The sequence below is a fragment of the Sabethes cyaneus genome, chromosome 3 (assembly GCF_943734655.1).
Source record: "Sabethes cyaneus chromosome 3, idSabCyanKW18_F2, whole genome shotgun sequence".
Lineage (NCBI taxonomy): Eukaryota > Metazoa > Arthropoda > Insecta > Diptera > Culicidae > Sabethes > Sabethes cyaneus.
This window is the reverse complement of record NC_071355.1, coordinates 12382900-12402892: the sequence shown is the minus strand read 5'-3', so window position 1 is coordinate 12402892 and position 19993 is coordinate 12382900. Positions and strand designations below refer to the sequence as shown.

Below are 19993 nucleotides of genomic sequence, written 5' to 3'. Positions count from 1 at the left end.
CTTGGTCCCGGAGTCGATGTATAAACTTCTCAACCGATTCATCTTCCTTTTGTGCTATTTTCCGGAAAACAGACCTTTCATATGGAACGTTATTCAGCGGAGCAAAATGCGCATCTAATAAATGTAGAGCTTCGATGAAAACATCTGATCCCGGTGGAGGAGTTGCGTCATGTCCTTCTATATTATAGAATATATCCTGTACTTCCGGCCCAGCGTAGTGTAGTAAATATGAACGCTTGCGCGAAGCAAGAGCTACACAGTTCACTTCCAGGAACAGTTGAAACGATCTTTTCCATTTAATCCAACGACTGGCGATGGACGCTGTGTCCGATATATCAAACGGTAGTAAAGTGTTTGTTTTTTCCATTTTCGACCGAAGTGGGGTTATGTTCACTTTCAAGCTTAACCGATTAGCTGCTCAATGTACCGCCACGAATACACCGAATGTAACTCGCTTTACTAATTTTCGCGTATTTAAACAGTTCTTTTTCGCATTTAAGCACTCCGTTAACGAATTTAATCACAAAAACCCATCATTAGTCGCCAAAATGTTACGATGATAAGATGAACACATGTGGGCTTTTCAAGTAGGATTTTATTAATGATCTCTTCACCAAAGGCAGTGTTGCCGAGTTTCTTTAACATCACAACAACGGCCCATCCATATTGTTTTGATTCCATGCTTACGCGCTCATCTTTAGTGCCGATCAAAAGAGACTGTACCTGCTGCCAGGTACAGGCTGTGATCTTGGCCTCGAGATACGACACTGGTCTAATAAACTAGTCGTCGCCGTCGGATGTTCGGATCTCAGTTGGGAGTCAATAGGATCGTAGCAGTAGCCCCACAAATGTCCTCCACACTAACAGCTGGCTGCGAATTCTGTCGAAGCCTATAAAAAACTGTTCTATTGACTTATAAAAACATCAGCTTCAGCCTAAGTTCAAAGAAAGCGAACATTCCCTGGAACTTTTTTTTTCTTCGTAAAAAAGATATTCAAGAAATTTTATAGGAAGAAAAATAATTTGAAAGAAGAATTAAATAGAAGACAGCTTGTAACAGGAGTTCGGATAATCGACACTCTACTAACACCATGTACTAGCACTTTTAAGATTCGATATTTATTACAATAGTGGTTTTACTGCAGTTCATATTTTGCTACTTGCTTTAGTAGTAATTATTTCAAACATGTGCTTGCTTAGTATCTTTTACTAACTCAAATATCTCAAAAAGAAACTGATATTGAATTCATTAATTAAATTAAAAAAATCAATGTCATCTCGAATTGTTTGTTCAATAGCGTGTTCTACTCTAGACAATTAAGAAAACGAGTCCAATTCAGGGAGATACACAGTAATACGATCCAAAAACTGTGAATTCAAAATTCATTCTGCACTAAACTGGGTGGCCAACATAATACAAATAAGTATCTTATTTTATACTGCACAATCTACTACCTAAAGACGCATACATCCAAAATCCTATCCAAGACCGTTGCCAATTAGCTAGCCGATTTGTTAAGAGCATTCCTAGTATTTATGCGTATAATTGCATATCATTGTGGTTATTCATTACAAAGAACATATTCATCATAGAAGGTCTTATAATTAGGCAAAATGGTTACCTAACCAACTTTGAAGCGCACTCACCTAGTGAAGTCAACACACCCGCCCGCTGCTTTCAGCATTTCTAGAACTGTCTACGCACGCGCTCGATGTACTTGGTCCTGGTGAGCGCACTTCCACCCTGAGTCGGATCCATCATCCGGGACCAATCGGTTACGCCGACCACAAAGCCCATCTGGCGCATCTTGCGCTGGGCCTTGCGTTCCTCCAGGTCCGCCCAGCGTACGCGCTTCTTTCCGGATGACGGAGCGCCCTCGTAGTCATCGTTGGCGAATTCGGCGTCGTCTAGCTGCAGAAAGTCTTCTATCGTCGGGGGCCGGCGCGGTGGTTTGCTAGTGCCATCCAGACGGGCTAGCAACAAGGAGAGAAAACGATGCGTTAGATTTACTCTGGTAGTAACTGACAGACTAGAGGGAGCTTGCGGCGCTGCTTGATATTCAGAGATACTCTCTTGTATGAAATTTTGTTTTCAATAAACATTTAGCTGCACATTTAGAGTAAATTTTTTTTTTGGTAGGAAATAAAATGATACCAACCTAGGTTCTGTTCGGTCGTATCGGTGTCCCATTTGCTCGCGAAAAATCCAAGCTAGATAGGTATTTGCCAATAGGGTCATAGATTAAAAACGGTCGACGTGACGTGATTCGTCTTAATGGTTATTTGATGTGATACTCGCAGATGCCAGTTGATTTTTACAGTTCACAAGTATATAAGTTTCTTACCCTTCTTGTTTCATGTGGTATTTTTGTTTCGAGGGTTTGCCAGATTGTATTAAACAATGTGGTTAAAAACGTGCCTCACCAAACTATACCAAAATATTTTTAAAATAAATCACTCGACATAAGATAAGGTAAGGAAATTTCCTTTCGTGGCAGGAAATATTTACTATCAAAAAAGTTGAAAAATCAAAATCAAACATTTAAAGAACAGTTTTATAGGTCGAATAGCACGATCAAATCGCCGTCTCATTAGTAAAATAATGTTTCTAAGCTACACGAGAAACTATTGAAAGTTGTATCGATGAGTATGGAAGCAAAACACAACAGACGTGGGTTCAATATAATTTAAATAAAAAATTAAACAAAATTAATAGCATTTTAAATATATGTAAAGGAATTGTGATGCACAGATTAAAGTACACATTTAGCACAGGTATTTATACGGAATAATTGCTGTTCCACGCGTAATTGTACCATGTTCTGAGGTTTTTTTCCATTTGTATGGGACAATTATGCGTGAAAAAGGCTGTTAGAAACAGGTAAATATCAATATTGCAACTTAAAATGAAAATACTCGATTAAATCACATTGTGAAGGGTAATTTTTGTTTTTTTTTTCTCGTATGAATAATATTGTTTTAAAATATTCCAAAGCATTTTTCCTTCGAATTCCACTATTTACTTTCTATTCTGCAGAATCTTCAGTTACGTTTGCAAGTGGGCAAACTTCAACAGTGTCTATTTTCAACATTTGTACTGATTCAGTCTGTAAGTTCAAGTCAGCATTTAGGGCTAATCACATCACGGTACTACCTTAAATAAAAAATCCCAAACAAGCGCGGATTAAATTATTTATAGATAGGGTATTTTCGGTCCATTAAGCTATTGCTTCTATTTTTTCGGCCTATGGCCCCGTTATAGTGGAAGAACAGGTGGTTTTGACGCTCTTTTAATAAAAAACAGTAGATTACTTACTGTCTTGAGAAAATGTTATATAATATTGAAATTGTATGTCGGCAAAGTATTATTATTAGCGAAAGAAGAGGAAAATAGGCTGAATTTAGAAACCTGCTGAAAATACCCTCCCGTACCCTACGATGTTTATCGTGTAACGAACTTGTTTGTTCAACCTGGATTGAAATGAGATGAATTTTATTTATCAAATAGGAGCAAATGAACACCAAAAATTCATACAGTTCCAACCCGGATTGAATAAAAAAAATTACTATTACAGAAACATATCTTCATCCTCACCTAATATGCTCTCATTGAGCAAAACAGCTATCAATCTGACAAATAAATTTGAAATGGTTCGCATTCTGAACTGATTTTAACCACTCGAAGCGAAATAACCATCGAAATGTCAAATTTTAACTAAAAAGTTAAAAAGCGAAATGGTTCACAGCCATATAATACTATACTTAGTGGACGCCTGTCCGCACTGACAATTATTAAAAAGCAAGCTTGTCGTGCAGATGCCATTTAATTCCATTCTTTGCCATCTGAACATACTCGCTCTTGTCGGCTCTCTCATTCCACAGCTGCAACCGTCAAGGCACGAAAATAGATTTACATTAGCCAGACCATGACTGCATATGTCGCCTGTTTGCAAGCAAAAAGGTCAACTAAAAGGGCCTCGAGGTATGACACTGGTCTAATAAGCGAGACGTCGCATGTTCGAATCTCGATTGAGAGAGGCTGATAATAGAATCGTTGCACTAGCCAGCACTCTTACTGCTGGCTGCGTAGTCTGTCGTATATAAACAGAAGATCAAGTTTCCAAATCGGAATGTAGCACATAGGATTTGAAAAACACGATCGAAAGTGAGGCTTGTACAATAAATTTCCAAACAATATCCAAGTCGAATTACCACAGGTGGAGTCCAAGATTAGATCAAAGCAGAAACTTACTGTAATTAGCTCGGAAGTCGAGCAGTAATTGAATGACGATAATAGCTTTGTTTTGTTTTTATGTCATTTCAATAGTCTACATGTCAAGATGGCAGGACTACGCAACCGCCGTAAGTATATCCGACTTCTCTGTCTTAAAGCAGCAGCAGCAGCAGCCACAACCACAAGCTTGGTGAATATATTCGTCCCTGCTTGGGAAGCAGGGCTATCACACGGAAAATGTTTCTCGTTGATTTTCACTAAGTAGCTATTAGAAACTAATCTTTTCAAAAAAGCCTTACAATTGCTGCAGCTTTTATGAATCGAATGGCATGCGAACCATCAAAATCCGTTCGAAATTGGAAGAGTTTTTAGCGTTCAAAATATTTCATTCTTTCGTGATGCTGGCTTGAATCCATCTTTTCGATTGACACCCTGCGGTAAGACGTAGTGCCACGTCAAAACTATCTAAGTACCGTGATTGTGCGCAGTTCCCTACGCGTTAAGGTAAGTAGTTTGTTAACTACTGCAGAGTCTGGGTAGATCAACTGTTTAGCTTGTCTACAGCCCTGCGCTTTATACCAGCTGGATGATATTTCTAGCTTTTCCCATGTCAGTAATTCACTTTTGAAAGCGGATATGGAGGTGCCCAGAAACGGTTCGGGGCCAATGAACTGATGAGGAGATCCTTGTCTCGCTAGGCTGTCGGCGAGCTTATTGCCCTCGATTCCCCAATGTCCAGGGACCCAGAATAATGAAACTTTGTTCTGGTGGGAGAGCTCCCTCATGAAGTAAAATTCATCTTCATATTGGTCTAATAGGGGGTCAATCCTGGTGTAGTGGTTAGCATTCTATTCACGCCTCTCACGCCGAGATCCCGGGTTCAAATCCCAAACCCGCAGAAGTCACGAATGACCCATGCTGTTAAAGTTTTTGGTTCAATTTTAAATCGAATGTAAACTCCGGCATCAACATCCAATTTCAAATACAATTTGAATTCCAATTTCCAGGTAAATTTGAAGTAAAGCTTCAAGGCCAAATTAGCCCGAATTTCCATCGAATCAAATCTAATCAAATACCCAGGTCCAATTTCAGGTCAAATTTCAATTCTAATTGCTAGTCTAGTAAAAAGCAAAGCCTTGGGTATAACGTCTTTAAGACTTGACCCTTATTTATTGGTACAGACTTCGCAGCCGGTTATAAGAGTACATGACAACTACAGGGCTAGTGTGACGATCCTACTGAGCCCAGAATAATTCGAACATGCGACGACTGGCTAACTGGAAGTCTGCTAGCCCCATTTCAAGTCTAGTTTTTAGTCCAATTTCAACTTTGATTTCAAATCCAGCTGCACCCGAAAGTCCGGGTTTTTCTAGGCCAAAACATTCCGATTCTGATAGTTCGGGTGCCCTCCCTTTTGTTCATATCTGAGCACGCGCTGTTGCGACTAAACCATTAGATTCGATTCCTTCCAGTTATTTTTTGCACCCAACGATGACTCACGCAATTGCAAACTAGCCTTTGGTTTGAAAAAAAAGACGTTAAAAATGGTTACAATGGCTAAGCAAGTTACAGTGCTCTATCATCATTCTATTGGGAATAATTTGGAAATAAATAATGAATGAAAAATAGCACTTTGATACATCGAATGAAGGGATTTATTATTGAGCGACAAGCCACAATACGAGATTATTTTTCTGCATGACAATGCTCCGCGACATACGACAACCTCTCGACGCATTGTTTGTTAGTGCTTTGGATTTGAATTTGGATTTTTCATTATGGTAAACCTGCCTTACAGAGAGCTCGTGTCACTAGTTTCTCACGCGAAAGAAATCGACTAAAGGCCCAGACACAATGCATACGGATTTTGCTACGTTGCGGCAATTTGACAGTTTTTCCATGGGTTTTCTGTCATATTTCCGCAACGTAGTAAAATCCGTATGCATTGTGTCTGGGCCTTAAACTTTTCTCTAAAAGGCGTCCAACAAATGCGCTTTAACGCTGCCAGGAGGTACTCCATCGCAAAAGCAATACAACCAGCCGCTTGTCCTAACCTTAGAGCCATCCATACGAGTGACAAATCGGTTGCCTTGATCGGGATGACTTGCTGGTCGTGATTCGCCCGTTGGTAGCGATCCTCATCGAATCTCAGCTGGTGGGCAAGTAAAAAGTAGCGATAGAGATCCGTCTCGGCAAACGCGTATCTAACCATTGCCACGCGAGCAGCCTGCGAAATCTCTTTTAATTCCGTTATCGCCAATGGCAGATAATGCACGAGTACGGTTTTCCGGACAAACTGACGCCGCTGATTAAAGGTACTCTGGAACGAGCAGCGAGTGATGTGCTGGCGAAAGTTGGGATTTTTTTTAACGAATTCCGATGCTCACGATGAGGTTATGTTCGTGATGAGATTCAAAGCCGAAGGATGCATTATCGGCAAGGCAGGTGAATAGTGTATGCTCATGAGGAATGTTCATCGATTCAAAGCATTTTTTCGCGAATTCTTCAACTACTGGTCCCAACAGAGCGAAGATTCTTTATGACGATTAAACCTAGAGCAATTTAATGTCCTTGCTTGAGAAGCGCACCAGAAATAGTGACAAAGTCCTCTCGTCCCAACAAGTTTTCTTTCGACCGCGATTAAACCGAAACAAATTTGATGTTTGTGTTGCGTAAGTGCGCTACGGTCTGCTTTGACAAGCGAATGGTCATGGGGTTCGAATCTTAGTAGAATCAGGCCATTCGATGTCAAAGTGACTTTTAGCATGGGTTTATTCTCAGGCCGCTCATAACCCTTTCTTCATGCCGAATTCTAAATTATGCCGCACTGGCCCGCTTAGGCACGTCCGGCAGAAAACGAACAAAAATCTGGCAGCGAAAAACTTTTTCTGCCAGACATTCTGCCGGATTTCTGGCCGCCGTCACTCGTGAAAACTAACAGAAATGACACATCCGATTCGGGCAGAAATTTCGCCTTACGGTTTTTCTGCCGGATTTCTGTTCGATTTCTGCCAGAGGTTTCGTAGAAAAACCGGCTTTGTACCGGTTCAGCTTTCCCTCCTTTTTTGGAGCAAGACGCAAGAAGCAGCAGGAAGCGTGCAATAAACAGGTTAACAATTAAATTATACCTGCTTTGTTATGTTCTATATTATTCTCTTACCTTTTGCCCGAAACTGCAAAACTGATGAACCACTTTTCTCCTGCCTCAAAATGTCACAGTTGACATATAGAGAATTGAGCGAAAAATGAAGGCTGGTTCTGTTCGATTTCTGCCAGGCATCCGACTTTTTCGTAAGCGGAGGTTAGCACTGGTTAGCTGCGCCTGGGATGGCTATAATTGGCGACAGCGCTGTCATGTGGAACGAGGTGGTTAAAGTAGAGAAAGCATTGAAGGAAGGGTACCCAATTACACACAAGCACGTACAAAATTCAATAAGCATGTCGCTCACTCAATAGCGATTATAGCAAAAATAAATGCAGCAAACACCCGGGCGATATCACAATAGATCAACGATACTGGTCGCAGTGATGAGCAGGGATGCCACATATAATTCTGTGTTTTTTGTTGGAAAAATCTGACCATCTGTACGGCGAGGAAAAATATCTGTGTAAAAATCTGCCCAATGTAAAACAATGAGAGTGAAAGAGATAGACAGTCATTTGGCTGACTATTTCCGTCTCTTTCACTCTCATGTAAAGGCTCAAAAATCTGTTTAATCTGTGTAATTTGGCGAAAATCTGTATTCTATGCATACAGATTCTGTACAGGCGATTTCCTTCAAATATCTGTTAAACACAGAATAATCTGTGCATGTGGCAACCCTGGTGATGAGTCCTCGGTATGAAATGGAGAGGGTTACCTGGAAGGAGCGTCAAACATAGCTCTGGCTCTCTCAAGCTCCCACTTAGAGCCTCCACGCAGATCTAAGTCAAATGATGAAGCAGCTAAGTTAGGAGGTGCGAACTAGAGCGCCTGTTCTCCAGGTGAGGGGCGGCTCACACAGCGTCTGTCTCGTGGAAGGAGCACTTCCAGACTCTGTTGAATGGAGAGGTAAATGCGGAGATCAGCAGGGACAGGATAGGAACTGTAAGCGATGGTCAAGCTGTGGAGCCACCAACACAGGAGGAGGTTAAAAAGGCAATCAGTGAGCTGAAAAACGGTAAGGCTGCTGGGAAGGACGGTATCCCGGCTGAACTTCTAAAAGCGGGGAGCGAGCGGCTGTACGAAGCAATCCACCGGATCACTGTCAGGATTTGGGAGGAAAAACAAATGCCGGAGGAGTGGTCGGATGGCCTCATTTGCCCAATATTCAAAAAGGGACATCGACTGGAGTGTAAAAACTATCGAGGAATTACATTCCTCAATTCTGTCTACAAGGTGTTTTCCCGTATCCTGTTCTGTAGACTAAGACCGTTAGCGGAGTCCTTCGTCGGCGAATACCAAGCTAGTTTTCGTGAGTGTCACTCCACGACGGATCAGATGTTTACCCTGCGTCAGTTGCTAGACAAGTTCCGGGAGTACAACTTGCAGACACACCATCTGTTTGTGGATTTTAATGCGGCGTACGATTCAGTTAAACGAAATGAGTTGTGGCAGATAATGCTAGAATATGGTTTTCCGACGAAACTAGTTACGCTAATTCGTGCGATGCTGGAAGGATCCAAATCATGCGTTAGAATAGCGGGTGAGACCTCAGCTGCCTTCGAGGCGTTGGATGGACTGAAGCAAGGGGATGCACTCTTTAACCTGCTATTCAACATTGCCTTGGAAGGTGCATTATGAAGGGCAAACGTGGAAAGGAATGGAACTATTATCACGAAATCTCACATGCTTCTTGGTTTTGCGTATGACGTCGATATCATCAGAATCAACCGCAGAGCGAGCCTCCAGACCTTCAGGCCTTTTAAAAGGGAAGCGGCGAAATTGGGACTCACCATCCACACCGCCAAAACGAAGTATATAGTTGCTAGTAGGGAACGTGGGAGCCCAAGTGATCAGGCTTTCTACGGATTACGTAGCCAGCTGAAGTCCCGCAGTTTGCAAATTCGCACAAAACTGGCGCTCTACAGAACACTAATCCTCCCGGTGGCCCTTTACGGACACGAATCATGGACGCTAAAGGAAGCTGATCGGCGAGTGCTTGGGGTTTTTGAGCGTAAAGCTATACCAAGTATACAAATATGCTGATATAGTGAAGGCAGTGCAATGTGGCAGGCTGCGGTGGACTGGACACGTGGCCAGAATGCCCGACAAAAGAGTAGCCAAAACTATTTTCAGCAGAAAACCAGGATGAAGTCGTAGACTCCGAGGCAGACCCCGCACCCGGTGGGTGTGTGCTGTCGAAGACGATGCACGTTCAGCAGGTGTTCGTGGGGATTGGAGAACGGCAGCCCAGGACCGACGTTACTGGAGGACCATAATTCGTCCGGCACAGGATCGATAACGGACCGCTGCCACTAAAGTAAAGTAAGTAGATAAGTTCATACAGGAAAAAAGTGCGCTACGGCTACAGCTGTAGTGTTGGGTCGTATATGATTCTATTTATATGTATGCTCATGTTTTCCATTTAGTTGAAAAAGTAGAGAAAAGTGAATGTATTAATTTGAGGCAAGAACCTTTTTCGTTACTACTTTTTGCCCTTGGACAAGAGACTTCATTCGCATCTCAACCAACACACAAGGGGACATAAAGAACTAAAGCTTTTGAAAAATTCATTATTTTTTTATTTCAGATTTTTATACTGCAGTCTTTGATACTAACTTTATAATGATCCGACCACGGGAAGTGGCCGAAAAACGATGATACACATAAGCGTTCCAGTGCGGCGTGGAACAACCTCGACGGGATAAAACGCCGCTCTTAAAAAAACCACAATTTTTAAACTTTATGTTCCTTTTTCTCAGAAACTACACAACGTATTGGAACAAACTTTTTTTTATTTTGTTGGTAGGAGCTTGGCAAAGACTTCTATAACTTTTGAGCTTTGTAAACGAAACACAGCTTAAGAAAAAAAAGGAAGAAAAAAAGAAAAAAAAGATTAAAATTTGTCTTCTTTTTTCTTTTTCTCTGGCTGTGTTTCGTTTACAAAGCTTAAAAGTTATTAAAAGTCTTTGCCAAGCTCCTACCAACAAAACAAAAAAAAGTTTGTTCCAATACGTTGTGTAGTTTCTGAGAAAAAAATACATAAAATTTTAAAATCGTGGTTTTTCAGGAGCGGCGTTTTATTCCGTCGAGGTTGTTCCACGCTGCACTGAAACGCTTATGTGTATCGTGGTCCGATCACCGTGGTCGGATCATTACAAAATTAGCATCAAAATGCGCGGAAAAGGCTGCAGAATTAAAATCTGAAATAAGAAAATAATGAGTTTTTCAAAGTTTTTAGTCGATTATGTCCCCTTAAAAAAAGCACCCAGTTCGGTAAAATTTTGCCAAAATTTCCACAGCCGTCCTTTCGGTAAAATTTTTAATGTTACCAAACGTTACTAAAGATCCGTAAACGTCGATATGCACCATCAAAATTTTTACCGAACGTTCGGCTGTCGAGATTTCAGCAAAATTTTACCGAATTTGGTGCTTTTATTTGAGTGTGAAGTACCGCTCTTCTAACTTGCCCTGACAAGTGGCTTCATTGTTAGTAAATGAAGAATTCAGCAGGCGAATGAAGTGAGAATAAACCCATGCTAAAATCACTTAACACCGAAAGACCTGATTCTACTATCAAAGTTTTGAACCATTTGATTCATTTGACAGTACCGTCTCAGCCGAGCAAAATTTGACCAAATTATATATGGGACATTCAATTTTATAGACCTAGTAATTATCTACAATTTTGCCGAATAAAGTTTTGCTGTATCTTTTGTATTTACGGTGCTAGCTAGGAACTCATTAGTGATTAAATGAACGTTCACTTAGTCAAATGAGTTACTAGCATTATAGAACCGTAAATACAAAATATGCAGCAAAATTTTATTCAGCAAAATTGTAGACAACTAGTTCTACAAATGTCCCATCACAATAATTTTGTCAAACTTTGCTCGGCTGAGACGGTACTGTCAAATGAATCAAAATTGAGTCAAAGTGATCGAACCATCCCTGGATCGAACCCATGACTACTCACTTGTCAAAACAGATTCGGTAAACTTGTGGCTACAGAGCCTCTCTATGCAGGAGGAATATCTGGACGCTTGCTGATCTTCCGAAGGGACGCAAGTGACCAAAAAATAAATTGGGTCGAAATGCGAATAGAAAAGATGAAAGATGGTTACACTTTGGAACAGGATGCATACAATAAACTGTTTCAATATGACCGAATGTAAATCTACGAAAATATTGATCAAAAACAAACGAAATGTCATCAAAAACTGACGAAGAAGTTGAAGTAATGAAGTGTTTCCCTTCTCAACAGGCAATGAGTTGTTTGACACCTCAAAATACCCGATCAAATATACTGTTTGCAATTAACAAACTTAGACGATTCAACAAAAATCTGTAGTCTTAACATACAAACCTAAACAAACAGTACCAAAACCGTAATTTGAAATATTTCCGAAATTCGATGGGCATCACTGCAGTTTCTAGAGGAAGACTGTGTTAGAAGACCAGATAGAAATTGTAGTGTGCCATGATTATTAAGGTGGTTTTAGATTTATGCCACATACCATACAATTTGTTTGTGCCAGATGCCAGATTTCCCAGTAACTATGGTAACGCATTAAACTGTTAATTTTCTATTAAAATAAACTTCACAATTGTTTAAGCTATCACTGCAGATAGACGTAATTCTATAACTCTCTACAAAATGTTCAATATTCTAAACGAGTTTTTCATTAAAATAAAATAAAAACAATTGCTGAAATAAAAAAAAACAGGATACCTATTTTTGAGACACAAATTATTAAATTTATGATGATTTTTAATAATAATACGCCGCTTTTAAGAATAGAACTTCATTCTTGAAAGCATCTATAGAAAATCGATTTGAAATTCAAATGTTTTAAAATGAAAAAACGGAAACAAAACAACAAAGCAAAAAATATGTCCTCATTTTAGTGCCACAAGCATCTAGTTCATTTTGATCTATCACATAATCTAATAAACGATTGTTTGCTACAAACTTTTCCCCGGTAGCGCAGAACACACCACCGCAGCAGTTTTTCATCCCCATTCCATCATCTTCAAAACAGAATAAAATTCAATTAGGTAATCGGTCAAGCGCTATGTTTGCTTCCATACATATCGATACTATTGGAATGTGTTGTCCTAGTATTTGACACAATCATTTCTCAGTACAGCAAAACATTATTTTCTCTAAATATGTGTGCGATTTCAATCGTCTCTTTAATAAGATATTTTTGTTCGTATTCAAAAACATGCACTTTTGGTTAGAGTAAAACAAAAAAAACTATTTCGTAGCCATAGAATTTGTTCAATTCTTTTGCTGGTTGGAAAGTAAGTAAATATTTAGCCCCTTAAGTGCTTAATGGCAATTGTCACCTCCGTCCGATAGAGTCGGCGTGCCGTTTTATAGAATTACTACTTCACTTTGATAAGGATGTTTAAGGCAATGTAGTGCCAATAAAATACAACGAACTGTTTCGCTCGCTGTGGGAAACAAAATCAGACAACCCAACGCTATGCAATCATTTTTTTCTGTCTCTAGCATCTCACCTCTGGAGCATCAGTATTCGAATCCTCATCATTGTCTTGCTGTTGCGCGTTTACCTGTAGAATCATTTTCATTGCAGAGGGTAATGGATTAGTAAATTGGTTACCTTACACAGTTGCAGAAAGTTTGAAAGAAAAGAAACCGTAAAATTAGAGATAAATCATACTTCTGGTGCATCACTAGGTGCAGCTCCGTCCGGCGCTGGCTGCTGTGGCTGATCGTCCTCTTCCGTGCACAAATCCATATCAGCCTGCACTATTTGGTTGTCCTCCTGGGGATCCAGCAACATACTGGCATTAATCAGTACGTGATCAGCCGGACCGAGAGCCCAAACGTTGGCATAGGATCGAATCTCAGCCACGGTGCGGCTGTGAATGTTTTGCTCAACACACAAATCGATTTCGGTTTGCATTGTGCAAGTGTACATCTGCGGAAGAATTAGTTAGTGATTAGGAACGAAAAAACACGGGGGAAAATCGACGAACCTTAAATCCGTTGCTGCGACCAAAGTTGTGGAATTCATTGTAGTATTGCAGCCGCTCGTTAACGCAATCCACGATTACGAAGTTGTACAGCTTTTCCGTTATAGTACGCTTAAATGCCTTCACCAAGTTCTGCATGTACACATCCTCCATCTCGGCATCGAACTTGTAGTCCGACTTGGTCACCAGGGTTGAGCGTCCCGTGACGGGATCCGGCTCGCGCACTTCGTTGTCGACTAGAAAGTAATCGTCAATGCTGAGAACACGGGGCGCCTGGCCACCATTTTTTATCTCGCATTCCTTTATCATGCGAGCTAGGTAGGATTTACCACTACCGGGAATGCCTCTTAAAATAAAGCAAATTCGTGCGTGCCGTTTGAACCGTCCAGGAGGCAACAGTAGTTCATCGATCATTACGATCGGATTGACGGGAAGATGTTTGGGATACTCATCGGAGCCACGCTTCATTTCGAGCTCGTAGTCACTGGGAACCGGTAGAGAGGGTCCGTCGATCTCGCAAAGCTGCTGCTTTGGATTGAGATCTTCCACGCCGGTGGAAGAACTGGCAACCGATCCCTCCTGCCGCAGCTGCTGTTTCCGGATCGAGGAAGCTCGCTTGCCGCGCTTCGTTCTGGGACGATTTGGCCGATTGTCGTTCATCAATATGAACTTACTCGGATAGCACGGATTACTTTCGTCCGGATTCGGATTGTTGTGCATGGCCGCCAGCCGGCAAGTGGAATTCGGTGTGTAATGCGGTGGATTCTCCACCATGAACGTAGGCAGCGGTAAATCTTTGTTGCTGTCCGGCGCACCACCAGCTCCGGGCTGTGCGGACTGGGTGTGATTGTAGTCGAATCGCTGCGGATGGAAACCTTCGTCTCCGAATGCTAGCCGAAAAGAAAACGAAAATTAAGTGAAATTTGATGATAGACGCGACAAAGAAAGCCTACCTCCCCTCTCACCACGCTGACCACCGAAGGACGGCCGGCCCCGGCTGTTCCAATCGTTGTCCAAACGTGCGGAACTGTCATTATGAACCATCGGCCCGGAACTACTGTGGCCGTAATCAATAACCCGCGGTGCTCCGTTCGAGTAGTCAATAATTTGCTTCGGCTTGAAGTAGTCGTCGTCCTCGGCAAAGGTTTTCTGCCGCTTGGCTGGACCGTGCGGCTCTTCGTCCATCAGCGGCTTCGGCATACCACCCACCCAGCGACTGGGGCCGCGATCACCGCAATCGCTATTGTTACCATTGCCAAACTCTAACTTAACTGGTTTTCTATCATTGAAAGGAGGACCGGCGTTGCCATTCCCGAAGCCTCCCTTACCGAAGGGAGGAATAAGACCTTCGGCTCTCTTCTTCTGCTCCAACTGTCGAATCGCACATTCCATTTTATATTTCCGTTCTTCAAAAATCTCAACGTCCTCGAACCGATCGAAAATCTCCTGATACTCTTCTTCCTCCATCCAATTGGGTTTAGGAACGGCGCACGGTTCGCCAACCTCGGGGTCGATTTGCAACTCATCGCAGTGTCCCTCATAAAGACTTGAAATATTTTTAGGAGGAAAGTCTGACCCATTGAAAGATTCTTCTTTGAGCGGGGTCGACTGACCACACATCTCCATCGCGTCAACTTCACCCTCTGATTCATGTTTCATATTTTGCTGTGGCTGAGTGGTCCATCGAGATTGACGCTGGCGCGACCCTGTCGAGGACGTGTTGCTCAATGCAGGCGAAATCTGATCGGAACGCTGTGGTCTCGAAACGTTTGGCTGTGGTCCACCAAACATTGGCGGGGGTCGGCTCAAGTCTACATTCAGCGATGCCGGAGGTCGCTGGGCATTAAAATTGAACGAATCACCACCTTGATTTGGAGGTGGACAGCGAGTAAAATCATTAACCGGCGGAGGACCACGACTAAAATCGCTTCCAGGCGGTGGACCACGATTAAAATTGTTCATCGGTGGAGGACCACGATTAAAATCATTGCCAGGCGGAGGGCCACGAATGAAATCATGTCCAGGTGGAGGTCCACGATTAAAATCGTTACCGGGCGGAGGACCACGATTAAAATCGAACCCTGGCGGTGGACCACGACAAAAATTATTTCCCATCGGAGGACCACGGTTAAACTCGAAGCCTGGTGGTGGACCACGACTGAAATCCATTCCTTGCGGAGGAGGACCGCGATTAAATTCACCACCTGGAGGAGGACCCCGGTGAACATCGGCACCCGGCGGAAGGCTACGATTAAATTCACCTCCCGGTGGACCGCTACGGTTTAGATCGTCCATCAAAGGCGGTGGACCTCGACTGAACTCATCAAAATCACGACTTCGATCATCTCCGGACGGTACTGACCGACCATCTTCATGAAACGACGATCTACTTCGCTCCTCTTGTGGCAATTTTTGCGGCATTGGCCACATGTTTGGCTTTTGGATTCCACTCCCGGGACTACCATTTTGATTTGCATTGATAACTGCTCCAGCAGCATTTTGAATCTGCTGCAGCAATTCGGAATTACCGTCACTGGCCAAATTGACACCTTCGCTATTGTTGCTTCCAGAAATAACATTCAACAGAGCACTGACTTTGGGATCCTTCAACAGAGACGCCAAAGCATTCACCGGATTAGCGCTCTTGTTCAAAGACGCGTTCAACTGATGTATGTTCGGTTTATCCTCTTTTTCATCATCCAAATCAATAACCTCCACTACGTCATCATTCGCTCGCTTCCCAGAATTCCCCTCATTTCCGATAAGATCCAGCCCAGGAATGCCTCCGCCAGCAACCGCACTACCCCCAAGAGCATTTTTAAACAAACCCACGTCACTAGACTCTTCCGGAGGAGGTGGCGGCGGTGGCTGACTAAACTGAGACTGTACGGCAGGAACCGGAACAGGAACTGCGCTCTTCTGTGCGCTTGCAGCGGCGGCAGCCGCAGCAGCTTCAGCCAGCCGCTTCTTTTTCAAATATTCACGCCGTTCAACCAACTTTTTGCGACAATCTTCAAACTTTTTCTCGTACTCGCGATAGGTCGACTTATCCGGGTGGTTCGCATTCTTGCGCTTCCAATTATCAAATTCTTCCTCCCACTTACGAAACTGTTCGTCGAAAGCCAATTCCTCAGCGGTTTTCTGTGCTTGCTCCTCTGACACCGGTGGGGGTGGGGCTATAAAATAAACAAATCATTATCTCAACACTGCTTCAAAAACACATTCGATCCATCAAAAAACCAGATTACCTTGCTCGGCAGCTAGCGTGTCTGGATGGGGTTCCGACGGTGGAGGTGGAGCAACCCCAATTGGTATCGGAGGAGCGACGGCCATTGTGGGAGGTAGCATCGTATGTGCAGGCACTACCGCTGCCGGAGGAACAGTGGTCGGTATGGCCATAGCTGGTGCCATTGGCATCGGTGCAGCCACGGCGGGCAAAGGTTTTCCCATTTGCCGAGCGTACTGCTCGCCATACTGAGCATGCCATTGAGCGTATTGCTGCTGATATTGTTGCCACTGCTGCCATTGAGCGTACTGGTCGGGAGTCATGGCTGAGTAGGCCGCTGCCGTTGGAGCAGCCGCAACGGGTTGAACCGTCGGGGGAGGCATTGCAGTCGAATAACCGGGATTAAAACCCGGCTGTACCTGCCAAGCGTTTGGCCAAGACATTTTCAATTTTGGAATTTACGAGAAATAAGAAAAAGGAAAAGAAAAATGTGGCTGCCTAGCGACGTAATGTGAAAACCTGAATTACACAAGAAATTCACTTTTTCCGGCGAAGGCTTGTTGCTATTTCTATGCACTGTACTTCAAGAAATGTTTTCCAACTAATTTTTGCCTGACACGGAAACTTTTACACTATTTTTCAACCTTTTCTTGCCAAACGCATCACTCAAGCATTATCCATTTTGTTTTACACTTTCGACTGACAGCGGGGCGACCGTCGATTTTCACACCACTCTTGTCAAAAAGTGATCCGCCGCGGAAAAAAAGTTTCGAAACAGAGAGGGTGTCCCAAAAATCGCATGTTTTTGGCTCGGGCAGAGCTGCCAGAAATTTCACATTTAGCTAGCACAACACAATCTTTTCGATAAGTTTTTATAGTACATATTTTACAATTAAAATTGAACTTACCTAACATCTCCTCCACATTGAACCTCTTGTCTTCTTTCGTCAAAAGGGTTTCTATAAGTTTTTTTATGCCAATTTTTAATTTTAAACAATGTTTTGTTCGTAAAAGTGAATCGTGCATCCGAGCTTAATGCAAGAGAATTTAATATGGCGGTAATTTTGACAGTTCGGCTACAGCAATTACTGAACGTTCAGCATTCGGTGACAGTTCGATATACTTTTCAGTAAACAGAAACCAAATTGCTGAAATTCAGCAAGGAATGGCTTCCTTTCAGTAAACCATATTGCTGAAAACGAATTTCAAATTTTGGTGTGCATCCCATCGACATCTCTATATCGAACTGCAGTAAACGTCAGCGACAGCATGTCCGGGGCTCGAAATTTGGCAGCGGGCCCAAATCAGACTGCTGGCAGTTGAGTGAAACGCAGTGCTGACATGCTATCTCATTTTCGCACACACGAGATGTTGGCGGCGAAAACATGGTTGTCTGCCGATGGGGTGATTGTAACTGTCAGCACTTGCTGCGGAGCAAAATGCTGTAGCAGTGTGACTTGATTGTTTTCAAGCTTCTGTTTTGTTTACATCAATTTTGCACAATAGAACGATATATCTTTTAACTTAATCAGTGTAAAATGCATTGCAAAGCTTTATACACACTGTGTCCGAGTATCCAGCTTTTTACGAGCCAAACATCCATGGAACTGGGAATTTTAAAAATCTCTGCCGAGGTCTTCAACATTTCTGAAGCCAAAGAAATGCCAATTGGTAAACTAAAGAATGTACAAGTTGAGATCAAAGTCGACCGGAGTATTACTCCTATCCAACAAGCTTGTAGACGATTACCAATACCGCTAAAGGAAATGGTGGACAGAAAGATAGCAGATCTTTTGGAGCAAGACATCATCGAACCTGCACCGCTAAACATAACGTGGGCATCGCCATTAGCAGTCACACCTAAAGACGGGGGTAAAAGCGTGCGCCTTTACGTGGATATGAGGAAGGTAAACCAAGCGATTATCTCTCAGAAACATCCTTTGCCAACATTCGACGAAATCGTACCACATCTGAATGGATGCAAGGTTTTCAGCAAGATAGATCTGGTTAAAGCCTTCCACCAGATAGAACTTGCCCCGAACTCTCGTAACATCACAACTTTCGTAACGCCAGATGCGTATTACCGTTATAAAAGACTGATGTTTGGAATGAGCGTAACTGCAGAGGTTTTCCAAAGATTCATCGAACGAGTCCTCAAAGGTTTGAAAGGAGTGAAGGTATTTATTGACGATATGCTGGTCTATGGATCGTCACAGAAGGAACACGATATAAATTTGCAAGCTGTGTTAAATCGTCTGAAGGAGCAGGGGCTCACGATAAATGAGGAAAAAATGCGAATTCGGAAAGCGATCGGTCGTGTTCATGGGACATAAACTATCGGAGAATGGAATTTTACCAACGGAAGAAAAAGTGAGTGCCATACAAAGTTTCCGCCGACCTCAAAACGCAACCGAATTGCGAAGTTTTCTGGGCTTGGCGAATTACGTCGGTCGATTCATTCCCAACTTATCAACAGTTACCGCACCGCTTCGTGCAATGACAACCAAAGGAATTAAATTTCAATGGTCGAAAGAAGCAAAGCGAGCATTTACTGAAGTCAAACGAGCATTGACAGATCCTCAAAGTAGCCTTCTATCAACCCTCAGTATAAAACAACACTTGTAACAGACGCCAGCAGAAAACGGCCTAGGAGCGGTACTCCTGCAAACGTTTAAATCGGTAACACGCCCAGTATGTTATGCTAGTAAAAGCACAGAGAACAGACTACCAGGTAATCGACAAAAAGTGTGTAAAAGGTTTTTATGTAATCTACGAGTAATCCTTCAATAGAGCACCCCTCGAGCAGTAAGTGGCAAACTAAATCTTGATGTCGCTGCCATTGCTGCTTGTAACTCCAGCACAAAGAAATTTTGATAAAGGTACATGGATATTTTTTGATGCGTTTGGCAAACTATTTCTGGAGGGCGCCACCGACAGATTTTACAGTAGAATCAATATATATGAATGCCAGTGTCGCTGCAGTGCTCGTGGTAAACATCACACATTTGAAAATTACGTATTTACACTGTATGCGCATATGTGTGAGTGATCGATTCGAAACGGGAATCTGATTGTCAAACTAAAAAGGCAACCCAATAAAAAATCCTTCTGCTTTTCCGTAAATCACGTAGGATAAATCACCCGATTTGGTCGTTTTAGGGTACAGCCTGAATTCGTTAATTGGGCCACGACTGCACTCCAGCTGATTCGCTAATTGGGCCGACTGACAGTTGTTAGAAATTTCTAAACTCGAAAATTCCATACAATTTTGACATTCAAGTTGTCACATAGCCCAATTAGCGAACACCCAATTAACGAACCGCCCAATTAACGAACCACCAATTAACGAAACTTTGCTGTATTTCGTCGGCAGGAAAATTTTCTA

General features: G+C 42.5%; 1 protein-coding gene across 2 annotated transcripts; it reads right to left on the bottom strand.

The window, feature by feature from the left end:
- Window positions 1–1115: 1115 nt before the first annotated feature.
- Window positions 1116–17289, bottom strand: LOC128741352 (uncharacterized). 2 transcript variants are annotated; one of them, XM_053837123.1, is made up of 7 exons: window positions 16631–17289; window positions 14336–16558; window positions 13386–14272; window positions 13067–13327; window positions 12903–12956; window positions 2160–2211; window positions 1116–1974 (listed from the first exon to the last, which is right to left on the bottom strand). In XM_053837123.1, exons 1-7 carry the CDS (start codon window positions 17049–17051, stop codon window positions 1688–1690), a joined length of 4185 nt encoding a protein of 1394 aa, XP_053693098.1. In that variant the 5' UTR covers window positions 17052–17289; the 3' UTR covers window positions 1116–1687. The 2 variants fall into 2 exon arrangements, with proteins under 2 accessions (XP_053693098.1, XP_053693099.1); XM_053837124.1 differs by lacking the exon at window positions 2160–2211 and having other exon boundaries at window positions 1807–1974.
- Window positions 17290–19993: the final 2704 nt, after the last annotated feature.